We start from the raw sequence: 23,605 nt of genomic DNA on the forward strand, positions 1-23,605 counted from the left end.
TACAAATTATATTACTACTAGTACAATTTTAATATTGAATTCTGTATTTTAATTTAATAAATAATATAAAAAAATTATTATCTACTTGTAAAATGCCATTTTATATTGTGTTACACACCTTCAAGGTATTTAATGACAATATTACTCAAGCTCATAAAGAAGATCAAGCAACATTGATTGATCCATTCTTCTTTGTTTACTTATGCTATTACTTATGGTGATTATTATGCCAAAAATGAGAAAAAATATTATTATGTTATGGACTTTTTTAATTAAAATTCTTTTACGAGTTTTAATTTCCTGCATTTTTGCACAAAATTTACTTTTAGTAACAGTTTTTTTCTTCATAATCTTAAAAACTATTTTAATAATCGTCATATTTTTGTAGAAAAGGTTGTACAGAGCATTCACAGCTGATATTGGGCTGATGACAGAGGCATAGTGTGTTAAGCCCAAAACCATACAATTAATTAGGAGGAAATTTTATATTGTCCTCTTTTATTTTTACCTTTTTTTTTAAAATCTATCATTTTTACCTCTTTTTTTAAATATTGTATCAATTTTTCCCCTGTCATTTCAAGATAATCTTCATGTGATTCTCTTATGTAAGGGTATTTTGGGTACAATATATATAAAAAGAGGTATGTTTCAAATAAATATAAAATTAGAGGTAAATTTGATTAATTGATGAATAAAAAAGGCATTTTTCAATTTACCCCTACAATTAGTACTTGGACTAGGCCCAGTTAGAATCTTCGGCCCAATAATACTTGTCATCTCCAAAAAGTAAAAATCAGTGGGCAAAAACATGGACACGGAAACAGAAAAGGAATATCCGTTGAATACAAGCAGGCTAACAAAACGACAAGATGACATTGGCTGCAAACAAAATATGAAGTTAGATCAATTTTCTTGTCAAACCCAAATGTAATTTTGACACTACTTCTTTGTAATCGCCGTGCTTGAAGTTGATATGGCGCTTGTTCTTGTTATTGATTCTCTTATCTTTGTTTTCATTTCTAGTTGAACCGTATTTTACAGCTTCACTGTCGATAATGGCGGCCCCTTTGTCTTCTCCAGTCTTTCCTATAACGGCCTCTCGCTCATCTTCTTCATCTCTGAAACTAAGGAAATATACTGTCAATTCCGCTTCTTCTTCCTTCTCCTTCTGCCCTATTGGTTACAATTCTCGTTCTGCTCCTCCATCTCTTACTAGGTAAGTATTGTCTGTTTCTCCAATTCTGATTGTCGTTTGGGAAAACTAAATTCACTTATATAACATCCGGAAAGATATTTCATTGGAATTCCATCCACTTAGGGAAATATCAAAAACTCAGTCTGAGCTGATGGTTTTTCAAGTTTATGTCTTGTGATTTGAGATGTTTTTTCTTCTGTTATGATAATGTTACGGCTATCTACTAATATATAGAGTAGAAAAGTGGTTGTTTTAGCTTTGTAAACTTGAGCTATGAGCCTATGATCATACAAGCTTATCTTTTTGAATGGGTCTATTAATTGGGACTTTATGTGGTTTTTTAACTTGATTTTTTTTCTTGTATAGGAAATTATATAGAGTCCACGCTACCCTTTTGCAAGATAATGAGGACAAAGTGGTAGTGGAAGAATCCTTTCAGACCAAAACTTCATCCAAGGATGAGCTGAAGGAAAGCAGTGGAGAACCACCAGAGAGCACATCTTCCAGTACTTTGGAGAGTTGGGTCATCAAGTTTGAGCAATCCGTTAACGTATTGCTGACGGTAAATCTTCTTCCCTTTGGACTATTTTGTCCCCTTCAATTTGTTTATTATGATTTTTTGGGTTCAAAGGAGCTACTTGCCTCTATGATGTTACTATGTTACAATGTAGTTTTGTTCTTCTTTTCATGATAATTCCAGGACTCGGTGATAAAGATACTTGACACCTTGTATCATGACAGAAATTATGCCAGATTCTTCGTTTTAGAAACTATTGCCAGAGTCCCTTACTTTGGTGAGTTGTAAAATTTGCTTTGTATCCATTTCTTCAGTTATTTATCACTGAATCTACTTTCAGATTAAACAGTATAGTTATTTGCTTGCGACTAGGAAAGCTAAGTTATAGTGGGGGTCCATACTTGTCTATATGTCTGCTCATCCTAGCTTGTTAAACAAATGCAGTGTTACTCCAAATGTGCATGATAACGCGTTTAATTGTCTGAAACTTACTCGTTAGAACTAAATATAATAGGGAATTTATAATGTTCTTTCTCATTTTATCACTGGTTATTATCATTTACTTTATTTGTTCTGTGTCCTTGTTTGATCTTGATTGCAATGGTAGAAAGACTGTGTAGCTGAATTTTGGATTATGATTATTGTTATAGTTAGTTCTGACTCGTAGATTGTGACAGCTTTTATGTCTGTTCTACACTTGTATGAGACGTTTGGTTGGTGGAGAAGAGCAGATTATTTGAAAGTACATTTTGCTGAGAGCTGGAATGAGATGCACCACTTGCTTATCATGGAGGTAATATCTTCCTTAGATTCTAGCAATATTGATATTGCACGCCACTTTAGGTTTTCAAACACAATTAGACAATTTCTCCTGCAAGATCTCTCTCACACGTAGATACTAATAAATGTATCTCCTTCAGAAAGCATCACCTTCTTTTCTACTTCTGTTTTTGGGGAAGGAAGTTAACTTTTTCATACATATTTCACCACATTGTATAAGTTTGCATTAATGAAAATTTGATATTCCTTCCACATAACACATGATGAAGGCCTTTACATAATATTGCAATTCCTTGTGCATCTTGCAGGAACTCGGGGGAAGTTCTCTGTGGTTCGATCGCTTTCTTGCTCAACATATTGCGGTTTTTTACTATTTTATGACAGTCTTTATGTATATAGTAAGCCCAAGAATGGCATGTAAGTATGAGCATATGTAGTCACCGCCTCTGTTATGAATTTTGTCTCTTGGCAACTAATTAGTTTGATTATCTTATGTGAGAACTTCCCATTATTTTAAAACCAAATTAAGTAATAAAATCATCATGATGAATGTATAAATGCTATTGTAGAAAAACAGTGGCTTAGTTATCTTTCCAATCCTGACAAATTATGAATTATGAATTAAGAAGTATGTGCAGCTGTATCTGCTGGTCACATCTTTATCGATTAATTTGGGCTTAATTTATTTCAAACATTCGAGTTCAGGCTTTCCTTTTAGATTGCTCCTTAAGAATGTCTGAAAGCGTTTTTGTAGTTTGTTGGGGTATGGGCTGAATGTTTAGATCATTTGTCTAACGTATAGGTTTCATCATGATTGCAGATCATTTTTCTGAATGCGTAGAGAGCCATGCATTTTCAACCTATGACAAATTCATCAAGGCTGAAGGAGGTACGAACTTCCACATAAATCTTCATGTAGGATAAAGCACAGAAATTCCTTCCTTAACAAAAAAAAAAAAGAATTAGAAATTACCTTATATACCGCCTTATAGTATGATTTGTCTGAATAATGAGATGGTATGACATGATTTACCCATCTCCTTTGAATGCGATTGGGACGCTGGTCAATCATATTCAATGTCGTGTTTGCATCTCTAGTGTAAAAAGATGGTTGTATCCTTGTTTTGGTTACTATAATGATCTCCATCTACTTATTGGCTGTAATATGTTAGCACCTCATACCTCATAATGCAACTTCATTTATATTGTTCTGCTCTATTTCCTGTTCTAGATGAGTTGAAAAAGTTGCCTGCACCCGAGATTGCTGTGAAGTACTACACTGGAGACGATTTGTATTTATTTGGTAATGTTCTCATTTTATCTATGGTTATCTTGTGGACATTCCTATGTGTAACAGCACAGTAACACTGGCTTTCCCTTTTTATCCAGATGAATTTCAAACTTCTAGACCACCCAACTCTCGAAGACCAACTATAGGTAAGTATGCAAACTTGTGGAAGTATATTTGTTAGCGGTTTTCCTAACATGATTAATGATCTCCAGTGCATTCTGTTAACATATTTTTAACAATAAAATTATGCTCCTTGACTTATCTCATTTCAATTCTTCTCCATTTTTTCAGAGAATCTATATGATGTATTTCTCAACATAAGAGATGATGAAGCTGAACATTGCAAGACCATGAAAGCCTGCCAAACTCACGGTAACCTCCGGTCGCCTCATTCATACCCAGAAGATGAATTCGAAGATGAAGGTAATTGTGTACTACCTCAAGCAGATTGTGAAGGTATTGTAGATTGTGTAAAAAAATCTGTCTCAACAAAGAAAATTTAATTGTTTGTATACATGGCCAAATTTATTACAAAGTAGCTGTAACAGTCAAAGATAAACAAATATAGTTTCTCAGTTTTTTGTTTATATAGATTGAACCATAAAGATAAATGTGGAATTTCATATTAATTTTTATCTGTGTATATATAGAAATATTTTTAAGTGGGAGCGCCATTTTCTTTTTAAGTTTTTTATTGGTTGAATGAATTTGGTGCATAGTGTTACTATGCGCTGTGAAGCATGATAGCATTCTATATAAATATATATATATATATATATAAATTATAATATATATTTCTTTTATTGTGCTCATCTCTTGCTCTCTTTGAAATATAATATCATTCTTTCTTTGAAAACGTTTATTCTTGTGTTCGATTAATTTTGTGATATTTATATTTAACAAATCACTACTTATATATTTTTTTTTACCAAAGATGAAAATTTCAAACTATATTTCAAAAATTTGAAAAAAAACTAATTATATGTAACATCAACTTAGTAATATCAATGTATACACCTCTTTAGTATTTTATATAAATAATATATATATATGAAAAAATAAGAAGAAATTAAGATATATTCTCCTTTTTAATGTGAAGAAGAAACATTGAACACGTACAACCCTTTGTTAATTTACAAAATCATTCATGGATTAAAATGAAGAATATTGCTTCAGGCCACTATTTGGCTGCATTTTGTAATTGATTAAATTCAAGTATTAGTAGTTTAGTACTAATAAATTTAATCTAAATATCAAAATTATTATATTTATATAATCACTCACAATTACATTAAAATCACCATGAATTCCAAAAAACAAAACATATATTCCAATCAGCCACAAAAAGCACAACTCATAATACTGTCCCTTTACTTTGCTATCCTCATTGACAGTGTGTAGCTCAAAATAAAGAGATGTCTAGTCTAGAGCATCACCATTTTTGTTAGTGAAGATCAATTTTAATGAGCAACCTAAAATCATGTCAACATTATATAATGTGGTCCCAGTAATAAGTTTTGTAATTATGTGAAATTCGAACAAAGCTACTATATATATATATATATATTAATATTTTTTTTTTTAAAAAAAAAAAAGAAAAAGAAAGAGCTTCGAAAAGTTCATGAGTTCTCCTAAAAAAAGTACACAATTAATTGGCTGCAAAAGAAATCTATTTTTTTTTATTCATGGAAAGAATATCACAGTTTGATTGAGACAGTTTTTTGGAACAAAATGCTTATCATTAAACAATGCTTCTGATCATTTGTCTTTTGTGTAGAGTTGAATTGATCTGGATTTTGTATGAGGCTTATTTGATTAAATATGTAAAGGAGTAGTCTCTTATTACAGTTTTTAAATCAACTTGCTGCTCCAAAACACATGTTAATTAAAGATTTCTTTTCAAAAAAATTACACGGAAGTGTTCATAATTAGATACAACACTTTGGCTTATTTGATTAAATATGTAAACAATAAACATGTATATATTTTTTTTTCTATTTTCTTCTTCTTTTCTAATACAGTAATACTTATCAAGTTTACTTGACTAATATGGATTACTGGATAAAGGTTGTGGTCCGACACCATGTTAATATAGTGGGTCACGTACTTAATTGGTCATGATGAGTCATGTGAGAGGAAAATAACGACCAAAAGGCTTGAGCTTCTTGACCCATTAAAGCTCCCATGTGGATGTATTATGCGTCCTCAACTCCTCCTTAGTCCTTAATTAACCAGAACATTAACTCCATTTTTCCATGGTTAATTAACTGAAGATGGCAAAATAAAAGGTCCCTCCTCATTGGGTCCCAGAAAAAAGAAACACACTTTTTTCCTACGCATCGTTTTTTTTATGTAAATTTGTTTGGTGACAACATTTGAGATTTTTATTAAGAAAGAGAATATATAAATATTCATATATATCTACCAAACCATCCACGTAAGCCACCGCCAATGTGAAATTACTTTTTCATCGATGTGAGCATTATTATTTTATTAAATTAAAAAGTGTAAGATTGGATCTTAAAATGCACTTGAGTCTTATTCAAGACACAGTAGTGTCTAGTATCTCTAGATATATTATCTAACAATTAACTAGTGATACTTTTTAAAAGTTAATATATTAAATTATATCAGACTCGATACTTAACTGAACCAATAACGATATTAATACATTAAAAAATACTAGACACCACTAATACTTTTAGCATTTCTCAATAATAATATATCATTTTTTTTGTAGTGTTTACAATTATAAATGCACATAAATTAATTCTGCATCATGATTTAAGGGTGGATAGAAAATCTGTGAGATGAGCTTTTATTAGGGATTCTTAACTTGTTAGATTTAAGAGCATTTCTAATGGTACATCATTTTATTAGATTGATGGAAAATCTTCATATTATTTTACTACATATCAAATTATGCACTAAATTAGTGTGTACGTATCAAATTTTACATCATTAATAATGTTAAATTTTTAATCTACACTAATTTAGTGTACAACTTTTTTATTTTTTGTATCCTAACTTTTATTTAATTTTATTTTAAAATATAGTCTTACATTTTAGTCATCAAATTTAAATTTATCACAAAATTAATAATTGATTTAAAACATTAACATATATGCAAATACCAAATAACAATAAAAAATACTAATACTAATAAAATAAAAATAAAATAACACCATGTTATAAAACTAAAAACAATAATATTAAGTAAAAATAATAATTTAATAGTTAAGCGTGGCTGTTATATAACTAAAGTATTTTTTTAAAAAAAGTAAATTAATTTTTCTAAAAATAATCATATTTAGTATTCTTATTGATCAAAGTTAGGTAAGATTCTTGAAAACTCGAATGAAATATCTGTGCAATAAGATTTTTTATTTTTTATGCATCAAATGTAAGGCTGTAAGCTTTTGTATTGTGTCTGAATTCTGAACGTTTGTCTTAAGCTAAGTGCTTTCCCACCCCAATATAAATTATAACGGCAATTATTTTTTTTTAAAAAAAAAGGTTAGAAACTTTAAATGGTATAATATTGTAAAAAATTATTTGGAAAAAGAAAAGAAATAATTTTTTAGGTAAATATTAAATTAATTTAAGATATTTATGGCATAAATAGTGATGTAGTTCAATATTTAAACTCTTGTAAAAAATTTGGTGGCAAAAATTCTTAAATAATTATTTTGTTGCACCTAAATTATTTTAGGCACAAAAATCCCTATGTACTCTTTTGTTAGTTCTTGTTACCATCTCAGAAATTAATGTTGCATTAAATACAATTGGGATATTTGCTAAAAAAAATGAACTACATAAAAATATTTGCCACACAAAAAATATAAATTTCATAAAATTTTAAGTAGAGATTAAGACCACAAATTTCGCTATTAATTTTTTGAGCATTGCTATTAGGCACCAGTGGTACTTAGCACTTTTGCGACATGTCGCGTTGCGATTGGCTAGCGATACTCCCTAAAAACTATTATATTAAATTATATGGGACCCGATACTTAATTGTACCAATAGCGATATTGACATATAGGAAGATGCTAGGCACCACTAGTGTCTTTAGCATTTCTCTAATTTTTTAGTTGGGTGAAATTATGATAGAGAGAAATAAAGTGTAAGCCAATAAGTAATTATTACAAAGAAAGGGTATTAAATGGTACACGCCGATTAATTGGTGATGGATTAATCAAAATTGGCCGCATAACGTGGGCCGTTTTCTCCCTCACAAAAATATCTCACCTTTCTGTCGCTATGTACGGACACAGTGTATAATGTATAATGTGTAGTATTAAGTAATACTATACTCTCTTCTTTTCTGATTCTTTCTCTCTTTTTCTTTTCACTGAAATACAAATTTAACTACTGAAAACTACTAACCCTTCTTCTTCTTCTTCTTCTTCCACAGATCAAAATATCTTCTGTTTCATACAAAAAGCTCTCTCTCTCTTAGTCGTTGTCCAAGTCTAGAGAGAGAAACAGAGAAACAGAAAAGGAAACTCTAATCTTAGAGAGACAGAGTAGAATGGGAAGGAGCTCAATGGGGGCTTTAGTGCCCACCGTGAAAGGCGAACCCTTACCGGAACCCCCTACCGAAATGCCACCGCCGATGTTGCCGCGTCCGGCGGAGGAGATGGAGGAGGATGTGGACATGGAAGATGCGGACAAGGACATACTCTGCCCTATCTGCATGCAGATCATAAAAGACGCATTCCTCACCGCTTGTGGCCATAGCTTTTGTTATATGTGCCTCGTAACTCACCTACGCCATAAGAGCGATTGTCCTTCTTGCGGTCATTTCCTCACAACAAAGCAAATTTTCCCTAATTTCTTGGTGGACAAGGTTTGTTTTCGTTTTAGAGTACTCTGTTTCTTTCTTGGAAAAGCATGAGGAAAAGAAAAATGATTGTTTAATTCGTTTAGCATTTTGTTGTTTACGCCTTTTACGGATCATTATAGTTAGGCTAGCGTAATCACTATGCTACGTTTGGTTCTTTCGAAAACTTAGAAGGATGAAATACAAGAAAGAAATGGCTTTGGTTTGATATTATAATCGTTAATCTATTTGATCTTGATTATACAATTCATACTCCCTTCGAATGCTTTGTTATCGTCAGTGGCTGTCGCTATATTACACTAGTTATATTTAATTATTCTGGTTTTGATTCAGTGTCTGAAGAAGACTTCGGCTTCTCGATTGAGTAAGACGGCATCTCCATTTGAACATTTTCATCACGCATTACAACAGGTCAGTCGTCCAATTGGAAATTCAGTTCAATAATGTATTTGACTATGCTTGTCCACATGTACTCCCTTCCATTTTATTAATCTTTCTTCGAGCTCTTCTCTGTTAAAAAAAAAAAAATCATTGTTGATTTCTGTAACTGATCAATTTTCAATTTCTATGACTGAATTTTTCTGATGATTCGTAGTCAGGGTCTTGAGGTGTCAATTAAAGACCTAGATGGCCTTATTTCTCTCCTTACGGATAAGAAGAATAAAATTGAGCAAGAAGAAGCTGAGACTAACATGCATATTATGCTCAGTTTCTTACATTGCTTGAGGAAACAAAAGCTTGAACAACTCAATCAGGTCATTATTGATTTTGTGTCCTTGTTGTGGTCAAGTCTTTTATTTTCTTATCCACTTTTGGTTTATCATAATTATGATATTGCATTTTTATGGTGATTTTCTGTTGCACAACGGCCACTGAGTAGATCTGAGTGACTTTTTCTGTTTTAATTAATGTAGTCAGTTTGGAGATTATAAGGGTCTTTGTTTATTCTGTTTGTTTTTAATAGATACACTCTGATCTCCATTACATTAAGGAGGACATATATGCTGTAGAGAGGCGTAGAGTTGATCTCTACAGGGAAAAAGAGAGATTCTCTGGAAAAATGAGAATGCTTATGGACGAAACTATTTCAGAAAAAGCATCCTCGTCCTTAATTGACAAGCACGGGAATGGCCCCAATTCTGCTCAAGCCCTTACTGGTTCAGGTAAGTCACACAGGAAAACATCTAACGTAAATGTTGAAGCAAACTGCCATGGACTCTACCGGAAGGATGCTCAAAATGAAGCTGGCTTGCAGCCTGCTACTGCAACAGGACTGGCTCTAGAGAGAAAAAGGCACATCTATTCACAGGTATCTTGAGTTCAGTTCTTATTACTAAGCCATTTCGTTTCATAACTATACATTATGATATATTTTAGTAGCTTGGTTACCTGTTCGTTTGCATGGATTAACCTCAACCTACATTGATATGAGTAGGCTTGTGGATTAACTTCAATACTTACTAATTTGGTTCTTATCCTTTTCAGCTATTTCTTTAATTTTTATTTTAAAATATTGTGATGCTACAGTTTGATAGCTTACAAGAATGTTACTTGCAAAAACGACGAAATTTGATTGAACACTCACCTAAAGTGGAAGAACAGAACCCGAATCTGATGAGGAAGGAAGGTTATAGTGCAGGCCTTGAAGATTTTCAATCTGTTCTGTCTACTTTTACACGATACAGGTATAGACTTACACAATAGGCCTCATTCATGACTTTCTTATTTTTGTTTCCTTTTTTGAATTATCATCTACAACTGTAACTTATACCTTTCGGTTGCTTGAGTTAGTCGATTGAGAGTCATTGCGGAATTAAGGCATGGTGATCTTTTCCACGCTGCTAATATTGTGTCCAGGTGATTAGAAACTCGCTCTTTCATCATTCTTCAGATATATGTTCAATGTCCCAATTTCTTAGACAATCTAGAAATTTTGTATCATAACTCATTACTTATTTGAGTCCTTAGGTAATGAACACTACAATATGTGTTCTCTTCCCAGACATGTATCAAAATCTTTATTTATTTGTTGTTTCTTACAAATGATGTCTGTCCATAAATAAAAATGTGTTATGAAATTGGGTAACTTTTTTATTTTATCTATAAGAATGAATGTTGACAATTATCTCATAATGTTTGTTGCAGTATAGAATTTAATCAAGATGATGAATTATTTGCCACAGCTGGAGTTTCACGGCGCATCAAAGTTTTTGAATTTTCCTCGGTAGGTGGTAACCACTATACTGCATGATATATAGTTGAGGAAAATGTGATTGTCCTATAATTGTGTTTATGCATCTTGTAGTAAGCTAAGTTGTAAAGAATATATACTTATGTCCTTTCAGAAAAAATTAAAAATAATATACATTTGTTTAGATTACCCACCCAAAATGACTCCCAAAGTCCGTATTTATCCTATAAAAATTGAATTCTCTATCATAAAAGAGAACATAAGCACTTAACATAGTTATGCATGCACAGTATTCATAATGATACTTCTAAAATGATATCCATTGAGATACTTTTTCAGGTGGTTAATGAACCAAATGATATCCATTATCCTATTGTTGATATGCCCACGCGATGTAAGCTTATTTGCTTGAGCTGGAATAAGCACACAAAAAACCAGATTGCAAGCAGTGACTACGAAGGAATTGTAACAGTTTGGGATGTAACTACTGGCCAGGTGTTACTCTCTTCACATTTCCTCCCACTTCCATGTTCACTTTGTCATGCACTTATGCTGTCATGATTTGCTGCAGGCCAATCAAATATTGTCAGAGTTCTTTCCTTTAACCATAGTCTTTCTTCTTGCAGAGTGTGATGGAGTATGAGGAGCATGAAAAGCGAGCTTGGAGTGTAGATTTTTCACTTTCTGAACCCTCAATGCTTGTATCCGGCGGTGATGACTGTAAGGTACCTAGAACTAGAGTAGGTCTTATGTATGCTATCTATTGGACGTTATGTTATGTCCAACATATTGTGATTGATGCAATTTAGTATTGTGTTGAAACTTGAAGAACCTAATAGTTAATTACACTAATGATGGTATATACTTTGAACACCATAGGATATGCCTTATAACAACACCCTTTGTTTAGTCAGTTGTGCCTGAATTATGTGCTTACTGAAGAGTGATGGTAATCGATATTTGATAAGTTATAGCTTATAGGCAATGATGGAAATGTCACTAGTCCATTCTTATAAATTTTACAAGTATGTGTCTATAAAAATGATTTATTTTAAAATAAATATTTAAAATGTAGAAACGTATTCAATAATGAACGAGATAGTTGAAAGGAAAAAAAAAAAGGGGGTACTAAATTAAGAAATCATCCCAACTATAATTACTCATAAAAAATTGAAAATGTATGAATATAATTTTAATTTCAAAGTTCTTGTCTTACTTGAAGATTTCTCAGCATGTATTTGATATGAACAGGTGAAAGTTTGGTGCACTAATAAAGAATCAAGTGTTCTTAACATTGACATGAAAGCAAAAATTTGTTCTGTCAAGTATAATCCTGGATCCAGCTTCCACGTAGCTGTACGTCTCTGTTCTAATTCTTCTCTCTCAATAAATGTGCACATATTTTGGCAGTGCTGATGATACCACTGATCATGTTCTCAGAATCTAATGAAGCTGTTAGTGTCGAATCAACAAGAACATTTTAACTGCTAATTTGCAATATACTTTCTCACAATTTTGCAGGTGGGTTGTGCGGATCATCAAACACACTACTACGACTTGAGAAATACAAGCCAGCCATTACACGTCTTTAGTGGACACACGAAGGCTGTTTCATATGTAAAATTCTTGTCTAACAACGAACTTGCTTCAGCATCAACTGACAGCACATTGCGCTTGTGGGATGTCAAGAACAATTTACCAGTGAGTTGCCATACCATCTCCATGGCATTTTCAACTTTGAAATCCACCATTTTTTTTCTTTTTTCTTTTTCTTGCCATGTTTTTCAATTTCTTTTCTTTTACTTCCACAGCTTCGCACTTATAGAGGCCACACAAACGAAAAGAATTTCGTTGGTTTAACCGTGAACAGAGAATACCTAGCTTGTGGCAGCGAGACAAATGAAATCTTCATTTATCACAAGGTGATTATAGTTATACAAATTACTCAGTCTTGGTAATTACCATCCAACATTATATTATCTGTCTACAATCTGACAACAATTTTTTTGGTTGCAGGCGATATCTAAACCCATGGCTAGTCACAAATTCACTTCTTCGGAGTCAAATGACAATGAAGATGTTGCAGGGTCATATTTTATTAGTGCCGTCTGTTGGAAAAGCGATAGCCCCACATTGTTAACAGCAACTAGTGGAGGAGCAATTAAAGTATTAGTGCTTTCTCCCTGAATAAACAGAACTAAACTCTTATAAAGTTATCTCATGACATTGCCGATTGCCTTTTGGTGATTGATAAATAAATAAGAAAGAGAAGAAGAACGGGGTTTTGTGTTTGTTTAATCGTGACGAACAGACAACTATAATTTTCTTTTCTAAAAGTCCAAAACATCCTCAGTATGAGATTGCTTAGTCGATAGTCATAACGGGATTGTTAAAAGTTTTTTACACTAAGCTAAACCAAACAAACCAGGGACCAACAACCAACGCCTTTGCTCGTGATTCCAACATATACCCACCGGTATTCACCTCCAAACAAGTCTTTACATTTGGATTTATTTATTTAGATATGAATTTTTCTTTTATTTTTGAATTTGGATCCAGACAAAATGGAGAGACATTATTAAATGTAATATCCATCTAATCCAGTCAAAGATCTTCTCAAATTTGTCTTGAATGTCAGTCTGAATAAGGATATAGATATTAGATATTCGTTATTGTAGATTGATTGAGTCTCGGAATCCCATCTGTCTCATATTAACAAAACCAAATTACACGCAAAAATCCAAATTTCCCTTTCCAACCTGTTCCTTACCTTTTCCGAAAATTTGGCGCGAAAATAGCCATGAAGGTAGAAAATTTGGATCACGCGAACACCAATCTCTCGGCATCGGCCGGCAAGGCTCCGGTGACTGGAGATGATATTAATCATAAAGAAGAGGAGGAGGTGTTTGTGCCGCCTCTGAATTTCGCCATGGTCGATTGTGGTGTCTTTAGGTCTGGATTTGCTCCGCCAATTTCAGCTTTTTGCAATCCTTAGAAATTCGATCAATTGTGTAAGTGGATCTTGCTATGCGCTTCCATTTAAAATTTGTTCAATAATTTCTTAATTCTGATTCTACCGATCTCCCTCTATTAAAATACTTGTGCCCGGAACCCTATCCAGAAGCGAACAATGAGTTTGTTAAGGCAAATGGGATTAAACTTTGCCAGCTACCAGGTTCTGTTACTGCTTTTACTTGATTCTCAAAATTGTTTTGGAAATAATTAAGCCAAATTTATTTGTACATACATATGTCCAATTGTGATCGATTATATGATAGAATTATTTCATCGATTATAGAGCCAAATTCACTTGCAAGTTCTAAGAAACTTAGGTTTTTTACATGCCATAAACTGTTGGAAAAATGAAATATATAATCATATATGTTTGACTGATTTGACTTTGACATGATGCATGAATATGCAATTTGTTCAACGAATATAAATGTATCATTGGATATAACCCTCGTTTACTTGGAAAACTTTTGACTTTATGTGCATATAGAAATAGTTTTTCGGTTTAGACACTGATTATGGGTAATTTGCGGCCCACAGGAGCCTTTTGTAAACATTCTAGAGGAAACAATTGTGGAAGCCTTGAAAGTAGTTCTTGGTATAACTAACACTTAATAATGTTTAATCCATATCATAGCTTTCGCATTCTTATTTACTTAACTATTTCTCTATTTCGTTTGCCATTATTGTCTTTTCATTATTAGATGAGAGAAACCACCCCATTCTAATTCATTGCAAACGAGGGATGGTAAAATCTCTCTCACCTTTATTAAGTTTCACTTATTATTTCTTCAAATTGTATGCTAATCTTATTGCGAATTGCAGCACCGAACGGGTTGTCTCATGGGTTGCTTAAGGAGAATGCAAAAATGGTGTCTTTCATCTATTTTCGATGAATACCAGAGATTTGCTGCAGCCAAAGCCAGAGTTTCAGATCAGAGGTTCATAGAAATGTTCGATATTTCTAGCCTTAACCAGTTAACATTCCCATTTTCTTGTTCAAAGAGACAAAAACAGATGCCATAGCAAAAAAGTGATAGAAAGATTATCATCCTACCATAAAGGGATGAGAAGCATGCATTTATAGTCCTTGTGGGGTATGAGTTAGTTGTGTTTTCTTGTTCAGTTTTAGTATATACATTTAGGCACTTCTTTATACCAGCAAATTTTAGACTTGCATTTACATAAATATCAGATTATTTCTACTTAACTGGCTTGAAGTTAAGACCAAAAAAATCAGATATTCTAATATAAACATATCATATAAGGCAGGTTCATAAAGATTTTGATAATAATGGAAAATTACCCATAAATATTTAACACCCCATCTTAGTCAAAACACCATGAAAGGAAAAAGAAAATGTAAAATGTATAAATATGGACGAGCAACAATCAAATCGTCAACCCAATAAATGACGACTGAAACGATATCTCGGCCTATTTGCTATACCTCCATGTTCATCTAAACAAAGACACATAAATAGTCTCCGCTTATTAATTTTATAGAACAGAGGCGTTTCGTGTTAAAAACTTACAATAAAAGAATAGGAAATGATTCATAAACAAAAAATCGATGTTATTGTAAAACAACAAGATCCCCAACCCTAAAAACCAGAAGAGAGAGACAAAAAAATTAAAATAAAAAGACGAACCAGGCGAAGATATTAGGAAGAGTGACTGCTACGATATGTATAAGAACTTGGGGGAATTTATAGACATCATCTGTTGCTGGTTTGGTGCCCTAGTTAGTAGCTACTTCCTTTTACCAGATTAACCCTTATAATTTTCGGAACTTTAAATGGGGTATACACGTAATTTTAGAAAAGAGACATTATCCGTGGGCTAAGAGCTATTAAAGGCCCACATTTCTCTTTTTTAATAAGAAGGCCCAACTACTCTTAACCTAGAATACCAATGAGAAAGGGGGAGGGGAAGTTGAAAAATACCACTTTTATTAGTCAATTAATCCAATTTACGTCTTTATATTTAATTGAAACATACATCTTTTATATGTATTGTACCTAAAATATCCTGACATAAGAGAGTCACATGAAGAGTATCTTGAAGTGACAGGGGCAAAATTGATACAATGTTTGAAAAAAGAGGTAAAAATAATAGACTTTAAAAAGGAGAGTAAAAATAAAAGAAGACAATATAAAAAGGATATAGAGTTTAATTTCCTCAAATACTATCATTCAATTATCTAGTTACATATTACTCTTCAAAGGCAAATAAGTTTACACATTTTTCTATCATTATTTTTGTATAAATCTAGTACACGGTGGCATATTTACTTGACACTTAGGCGTTTGGTTAGGAGGAATGAAAATATAGGAATAGGAATGGGAATGGGAATAGGAATAGGAATGGAATGGAATAAAATTTAAAATGCATAAAAAAAATTGATAAAAAAATAATTAATTTTTTTTTCTTGTTACATTGGAATGGTCATTCCTTCCTTTTCAAAATAGAATAGTCATTCCACCAAAATGGTGGAAAGAGCATTCCATTGGAATGTCATTCCAATACTTTAAAATGCAACTAAACAAAGGAATGAAATGAAAATTGTTTCCTTTCCATTCCATTCCATTTCATTATCTCCAACCAAACGCCACCTTAATTAATATAGTTTTTTTTGGATAGAATAGTGAATACCTTATAAAAAAAAAAAAAAGATAAAATAGTGAATACTGAAACAGAAGTAGAAGTAGAGGTTAAAGAATTTTACCTCGAAAAAGTCAATTCATGGGATTAAATGTGTAACATAATATAAAATTCAAATAGTAGCTAGCCTATATCCCTTATTAATATTATTGTTTACATAACTCAAAGGAAATAATGTAAAATCAGAAAGTACCGATCAAGCAATGTAACAACACTCAGTAGCAAAAGAAGAAAAAAAGGAAACAAGGCCTGGACTGGACTTTTATTTTTTTGTTTTTCCAATTTATTCCTAGACATTTTTGTCATTATGTGACAGTACATAATAATGTTTAGTGAATCTAGTGACGAATGCACCAAAATGTTACAAAAATGAAACACGGTGCTTCAAACGATATTTGCTAAAAATAATAGCAAACAAAATCTGAATTATTATGTAAAACTTTATTAAATTATAAAGTGTAGTAGCTCAATTTATAAACTATCTTCCTTCCTTAGCTATGAAGTACTTCACAGAAGAAGCTACTTATTTAAAAACATTATTTATTGGAATTATATAAAATAAAGCCTGTTTGCATTGTTTACCCAATATTTGAAATGGGTCCCTTTTTCCCTCTCGGGAATATTAGTGATCATAATAAGTTGGTATTATTAAGTCCCATTTGTTTGATCTGCAAATACAGATAGAATTATAAATATATTTGTACATATGTATATATTATCTTGTGAGGGGGGGCAGTACTATTTGCAGACTAGATCCTTGGAAGGATTAATAGCCTAATAATACATTTGTTTATTGTTCCACTAGATCGTTGGATTTGGTTTCTACTTACAATATATATTATTGGTTCTACTTTTATATGGGGCAACAATTAATTATGACATAAACTATACTTTTTGTTTGTATATTTTTTGTTTTGTTTCTGTAATAATATTCCTCTTTATAGTGTGAGATAACTTTTTCATTAATTCGATATTCTAAAGAGAAAATTATACAAGTCATTCATTTACTTGCACTGAGACTTTAAATTTTGGGTGGATTATTCTTTTTCATTTATTCTCTTTAGTATTTTAAACTTCTAATCTAATAGTTAAAATAGAATCAGCAATTAATTAGCTTGGAACATAATCTTCCGACATTTAAAAAAGATGTGTCTGATAAAACTATAGTGTGTTAAGAAAATGATATAATTCGATTTAACGGCGCAGCCAGTTACTTGTAAAATGAACAAAAAATCGTCACTATTCACTGGTATGAGAGCACATGGGGCCAGTTCTTTTATGCAACATACTTACTGGGGTTACTGGCAAAACCCTAATCTCTTCTCACCAAAATTATTATTACAATATTCTTTCTTCAGCAGAAATTATTATTATTATATTAATTTTCTTCATATTATTTTTAGAAAAAATTACGATTTTCAAGAAAGATAAAAAACAACCGCAATTTATGATAAAAAAAGAAATAAGTTATATATAATACATGCATAGTTTATAATAATTTGTATATCTCAACTAAAAATAGATTTCCTTTTAACAAAACCAATAACACCAAAAACTAAAAGCAATAATACAAGCGGGAAGAATATTTTTTTTTATATATCAGAAAAAAAAATTGGGTCTTTTTCATTTTTACACTTCTAAATATATATATATATTTTTTGCATTTCTACAGAATTCTATATAAAAACTCATATTGCAACTAGCGATGTAACCTAAATCACAACAAAAAATCGTATAGAAACCCCTATTGCAACTAAAGCTGCAACCACTTTAGAAACTCAAACCGTAAATTTGAAAAAAAAAAAAAAGTAACTTTAAAAAAAATAATAATTATTCAAAATAAAAACTACTAAAATTTTTAATTATTAATAATATTTTTTTAAAAAAATAAATATCATCAAATAATATTATAATATGTATAAAATTTTAAGTGTTTACAAGTAGTAAGTATGTACACCTTACATCATAATAATCATATGATCTAAAATCAACAGCAAAAAAAAATTCCCTAGCGGTAGAAAACTTTTGCTTTCATATCATACTTGCCCTATATATATATATACATAATACATTTGCATATGCGTGTTATTATTATTATTTTTTTCGTTTAAGTTTTTTGTTCTATATTTCTTTGTTTTAATCTTTTCTGGGTATTAGCTAGATTGCATCAAATTAAAATATTTTGTAAAATGAAAATGCGGATGCACAAGACCACTATTCTTCTATTATTTCATTCTATTGCACCACTCATGCATGGTTACATCTTACAAATATTCTTAAAAATGAGTCAAATTTGGCATACAACCAATTTATTATAGCATCTTTATTTATTAATATAAAATTAACATGAAAAAATGAATATTCTGAATTACTATTAAACTATCAATAATAATAATGACTTTTATTATTTATATCTGTATTTTGTTGTTTGTAGTATTAGTAACCTAAGAAAAAGAGTATAATTAAATAGTAAATCAAGTATTACTGTTTTTTATTTTACACCTTTTAAATCCCAACTGTTTTTTTTTTACCAAATTAATAAATAATTTGGACAAAGAAATTTTTTTTTAATAGAATTTGTCATAATAATATAGTCACGCGTGCAACACACTGTTTGAACATAGTTTTCGGCGTGTTAAACTTTTCCGAATTTCTTAAAATTTTGCAGGATGTCTTAAATAACTATAACATACATGACCATGAGAAAAAATTTGACTAAAAAATTATTTCGAATGCGAAAAAATATAGGAGTGCATCAATATATCTATTTTAAGGGCGTGCATTGTAGAATTTTCCTAAATTATTAAAGTAAGAAAAAAATTATTCTATATATTATTTTTGATTTTTTTTTTTAAATTTATAGTTTGAGTTGTTTTAAATTTGAATAGTTGCTCTAATAATTTTTATATAGATTATTATATAAATTTTTGTTAGGATTTAAATTATTTTGTTAGTTGTTATGTAAGTTTTTATATTAATTTTTTGTAAAAATATAAAAAAAATATTTTAAAATGTAAAAATTAAAAAAAAAAATGTGTGTTTTCTAGAAAAAGCCAAAACCAAAATAATATATTAAAATATTCTTTTATCAATCTCATTCGTGTCTTTTTCTGCATTACGCTACTGTAGAATTATGCTTAGTGAAACAGTGAAAAAAAGCATTTCCGATCAACACAGCAGTACTTTATAATAACTAAATTCATATAAAACTCCGACAAAATCTTAAAAAGCTCATCTTTAACATATATCTATCTATCTTTTCAAAGGCTAATTAACATTGACACATGAATAATAAACACACAACACGAACTATTACTATAGATTAATATTATTATTATTATTTACTTCATACAACTTAAGCTTATATTATAATATAATATAGAAGTTACTATTATGACTTACAAGAACATCATAGAACAAACAAACACCCATATATATTCCTTAATAAAACATAAACTAATTAATAACAAGACACAGAGAGTACATATATATACGACGCAAACTAATAATTTAACTAAATCCCATGATCTGTTTTTGCTGTCGTTTTTTAATAATTGTTCCTACAATCTCAAACAATTGCGATAGGGCCCACATTGACGGTGGTTTCCATGGCCTTCATGGCTTCAAACCTTGGCTCCTTAGCTTGGAATTTCAGCCCAGCGTATAGCTTCATGTAGTCCTCAAACACAAACTTTGGGTACACAATGGCTCGGCTTTCGCTCTGGCCCTCATTGGCTGCAGCTTCTTCCAACAATGCCGGCGCTGGAAAGATAACGGCGTCACTTCCAGGGTTATAGAAAGATGCTATTGACATTCTGTTACCGTCAGATTGAGCTATCACACGGTGCATAACGCTCTTGTATTTTCCGTTCGTGATTACCTATAAATACATTCAAAATAAATTAATATGGATTTTTTTTAAAAAAAATAATTTAATTATATTAATAAAAAAATTACGTACATGTAAATAATGACTTGATATTTTATATTAAAAATTACTGTAAATTTTATAGTTTCAAGTTTACCTCAAGTTGGTCACCAAGGTTGATAACAATGGAGTGTCTCATGGGAGGAACATCAATCCATTCACCATCCTTAAGGAGCTGAAGACCACTGACCTTGTCGTCTTGGAAGAGAAGTATGAGACCTCCGGCGTCGGTGTGGGCCCGGAGGCCCTTAATAAGTTCGGGTTTTGGGCAGGGTGGGTAGTTGCTGACCTTAGTTCCGAAAGTTGGGCCTTTGGATCCGTAAAATGCATTTTTGAGGTAGCCTTTTTCAAGCCCAAGATTCTCACACAACAAATCCAGAAGTTGCTCAGCTAGTTTTTCTATTTCTCCAGCAAACTCTTTCATCACATCCCTGAAAAAACATCTTATATTAGAATAATAATAACAAGTTTTTTTTTTCTTTTCAATCATGAATAGTACTATATATATAGTACATAACATAATATATAATTAACCTGTAGTTTTGATCAAGATCGGGGATTTGGGACAAGTTTGAAGTGGGAAGATGGCGTAAGAAGAAGGTGCTTTCCCAATCCAAATCGTCGATCTCGGACTGTACGGCCTCAAGGCCTTTGCTTTTCACCATATCTTTAAACCTTTGCTCCATGCACTGTCTGTAGTGCTCCTTTGTTAGCCTCTCAACCGTGTCCAGCAGTTCACGTGATATTCCGTGGTTCATCAACTGATCAAACATAATAATTTCACATGAACAACAAAAAGAAAACTATACAAAAACCGATCCCAGAAACAAAATATACAGAAGAAAGAACAGAGCTTTATAAAAAAGCTATCTTTATAATTATACCACTACTTTATATATATGTATGTATGTATGTATATGTATACCTCAAAGAAACCCCAGTTCTCACAAGCGTCGTTGATCAACTCCATGGTTGTTTTTCTCTCATCAGTGCTGAGTTTTGCCATGTCAACAATGGGAAAACTTGGTTGAATTGCCATTTCTTTCTTTTTTGTTGGAAGAGACTACTTTCTATCAATATACTCTGTTTTTTTTCTTTTTTGGGTCTCTAAGAAGAGTGAGTGATCTTAAGAGCTAAGTAAGTAAGTATATTGAAAGTTGGTATGTGGTGAGATTGGTGTAAGGGTTTGAAGCAATTTATAAGCGATAAAGAGAACAAATAATGATGGAGATGGAATAATAGAGTTCTGAGTTCTCTACAGTGAAAAATAAAGTAGTAAATATGTTTTTTTTTTTTTTGGAAGAAAAGAAAAAGAAAGTAAATTGAAAAAGGAAAGAAAAAAAAGTGAAGAGTATTGCAATAAATGAAGCTAAAAAAAGGAGGTGTGGAGTCGTGGAAGATGTATGTGAGCACATCCTGTGGGGGCCGGGTGCCCCTATTCTTTCTTCTTTGTGCTGTGGCATAATCTATGACTTGTTTTGTCCAATAAATGAATAAATAAATTGTGTGTGTTATAATGCAATTTTCTGGGAAATGGGCCTATATTTCTACTTTGGCTCTTTCTAGTTTATTATTATCGTCACTTTCTTGTGTCTAGTTACTCTCTTTCTCTTGTCAGACTCTTTTCATAACAGCAAAAATAAGAGAAATGTATTAATACAAAGTTAGTAAGATATTGATATTGATGTATTTTAGTATTGATCAGTTCTGCATACTTTAAAATGAGTAGTTATGCATACACAATAATAGAGATTAGAGTAATGTAAAAATTTGTGGTAAGATAAATAAATAAAAGAATTTCAATAATATATTTTAAGGGATATGATTTTGTCTCGTGATATACTTTCACGGAATGTATTTCGTGGTACATTGGATGAGTCTCAGGGTACATTAAATGAGTGTCAGGGTACATTTCTACTTTTTAATCCTAATTATCTCTAGATCAATCTTAGCCGTCATATCAAATAACTCTTTCATTTGACAGATATCGTACATCACGAATTACAATCTGTGAAAATACAATAACGAATATAGAATAAAAGAGCTTTTAGGAGTATTGCTTAAGGTAAGGTGTCAATAATAGTATAATTTTGATATGTTCGTTGAGACCAGTCACATAGCTTTTTTTTTCTTTGAGGAAAACCAACTGATTAGTATTATACACGTACAATTGTAAAAATAATAATGATTTTTGTTAACAATTGGGTTTTTGTTTTTAATGGTAAGAGTAGTATTACATATGAGATTTGGATCTTAAAAGAAGATTCCCTTAATTCGTCTATAGAAATTAGAAAATGCGTCACAGGAGATTAATTACACACAGAAATAGAAAAAGGACATAATATATGTATATATATATTTGAAAATTGAAAGTAGTCTGTGCCTGTAAGTTTCCTATGCACTATACTCATTAAAATGCAATCTAGCCCTTTCTTTAATTTCCTCGAAGAACCTAGAAACAGTTTTTGCTTTTGCTATTTTAATTTCTACATAAAATAACTAATAAGTTTACACAGTTACCTGTCAGATGATATAAAATTTGCCGAGCTAATAAAGTTTGAGTACACAACACCCTTTTATATATTTTTGTTTTGTCTTCTTTTTAAAAATATCGACTATATAAAATTGGAAATCTAATAGTACTTTTTTTTTTATATTTCTTTTATCTGATAAAATTTAGTACTGTTGTCTTGACTAATATGAACGCGATATGCTCCTCTTTTAAACTTTTTCATATAATACATTTTGGTTATGGTTATTTATAATTATGTCGTGCTTTAGTATAAAAGTTAAAATTAGACATTTATTTTATCATTAAACAGCATGTATTTAAATTTTATTAGGATTTTTTTATTTTTATATTTTAAAGTAATTTTTTTTATATATTTTTACAAAAATTAACATAATAATTAACAAAATAATAAATTTAAATCACAATTAAAATTCACACAAAAATTACTAAAGCAACTACCGTAATTTAAAAAAATTAATAAAAAAATAATATATAAGTAATTCTTCATCTTATTAATATATGGCTACTTGCTTACCTATATTGGTGCATATACTTTAAAAGACTCAAAATGGTGTCGGCATATTTCATAATTTAATTAACTTTGTTCTAAAGCTTCGAGAAGAGAATCAGTACTCCAGCTTTCTAAAATGTTTTTATCTGATCACAACT

At 31.1% G+C, this 23,605-nt stretch overlaps 3 protein-coding genes, 1 long non-coding RNA gene and 1 other non-coding gene across 7 annotated transcripts; 3 read left to right on the top strand and 2 right to left on the bottom strand.

Annotated features, from left to right (window-relative positions):
* Nucleotides 1–786: 786 nt before the first annotated feature.
* Nucleotides 787–4,445, top strand: LOC115707392 (ubiquinol oxidase 4, chloroplastic/chromoplastic). Of its 3 annotated transcripts, none has more exons than XM_030635349.2 (10): nucleotides 787–927; nucleotides 1,024–1,216; nucleotides 1,562–1,757; nucleotides 1,896–1,989; nucleotides 2,390–2,505; nucleotides 2,801–2,909; nucleotides 3,313–3,381; nucleotides 3,724–3,795; nucleotides 3,882–3,929; nucleotides 4,075–4,445. In XM_030635349.2, the coding sequence occupies exons 2-10, from the start codon at nucleotides 1,056–1,058 to the stop codon at nucleotides 4,284–4,286; spliced, it is 1,077 nt and encodes a 358-aa protein (XP_030491209.1). In that variant the 5' UTR covers nucleotides 787–927; nucleotides 1,024–1,055; the 3' UTR covers nucleotides 4,287–4,445. The 3 variants fall into 3 exon arrangements, with proteins under 3 accessions (XP_030491209.1, XP_030491210.1, XP_030491208.1); XM_030635350.2 differs by having other exon boundaries at nucleotides 798–927; nucleotides 1,042–1,216; XM_030635348.2 differs by having other exon boundaries at nucleotides 837–1,216.
* Nucleotides 4,446–8,013: 3,568 nt separating this feature from the next.
* LOC115707394 (E3 ubiquitin-protein ligase COP1) lies at nucleotides 8,014–13,118 on the top strand. Its single transcript, XM_030635351.2, has 14 exons — nucleotides 8,014–8,087; nucleotides 8,201–8,635; nucleotides 8,963–9,040; nucleotides 9,229–9,384; nucleotides 9,594–9,938; nucleotides 10,157–10,314; nucleotides 10,421–10,486; nucleotides 10,775–10,853; nucleotides 11,160–11,315; nucleotides 11,447–11,545; nucleotides 12,072–12,176; nucleotides 12,342–12,521; nucleotides 12,632–12,742; nucleotides 12,837–13,118. Exons 2-14 carry the CDS (start codon nucleotides 8,318–8,320, stop codon nucleotides 13,005–13,007), a joined length of 2,022 nt encoding a protein of 673 aa, XP_030491211.1. The 5' UTR covers nucleotides 8,014–8,087; nucleotides 8,201–8,317; the 3' UTR covers nucleotides 13,008–13,118.
* Nucleotides 13,119–14,247: 1,129 nt separating this feature from the next.
* Nucleotides 14,248–15,103, top strand: LOC115707395 (uncharacterized). Its single transcript, XR_009685674.1, has 2 exons — nucleotides 14,248–14,580; nucleotides 14,658–15,103. It is a non-coding gene; the product is annotated as an uncharacterized LOC115707395 (long non-coding RNA).
* A 104-nt stretch (nucleotides 15,104–15,207) lies between these two features.
* Nucleotides 15,208–15,331, bottom strand: LOC115708507 (small nucleolar RNA snoR111). The gene has a single exon (XR_004010002.1). It is a non-coding gene; the product is annotated as a small nucleolar RNA snoR111 (small nucleolar RNA).
* A 4,457-nt stretch (nucleotides 15,332–19,788) lies between these two features.
* Nucleotides 19,789–21,674, bottom strand: LOC115707397 (1-aminocyclopropane-1-carboxylate oxidase). Its single transcript, XM_030635356.2, has 4 exons — nucleotides 21,350–21,674; nucleotides 20,959–21,185; nucleotides 20,522–20,855; nucleotides 19,789–20,376 (listed from the first exon to the last, which is right to left on the bottom strand). The coding sequence occupies exons 1-4, from the start codon at nucleotides 21,461–21,463 to the stop codon at nucleotides 20,065–20,067; spliced, it is 987 nt and encodes a 328-aa protein (XP_030491216.2). The 5' UTR covers nucleotides 21,464–21,674; the 3' UTR covers nucleotides 19,789–20,064.
* Between the last annotated feature and the right edge of the window lie 1,931 nt (nucleotides 21,675–23,605).

This window comes from Cannabis sativa, chromosome 1, assembly GCF_029168945.1.
Source record: "Cannabis sativa cultivar Pink pepper isolate KNU-18-1 chromosome 1, ASM2916894v1, whole genome shotgun sequence".
NCBI lineage: Eukaryota > Viridiplantae > Streptophyta > Magnoliopsida > Rosales > Cannabaceae > Cannabis > Cannabis sativa.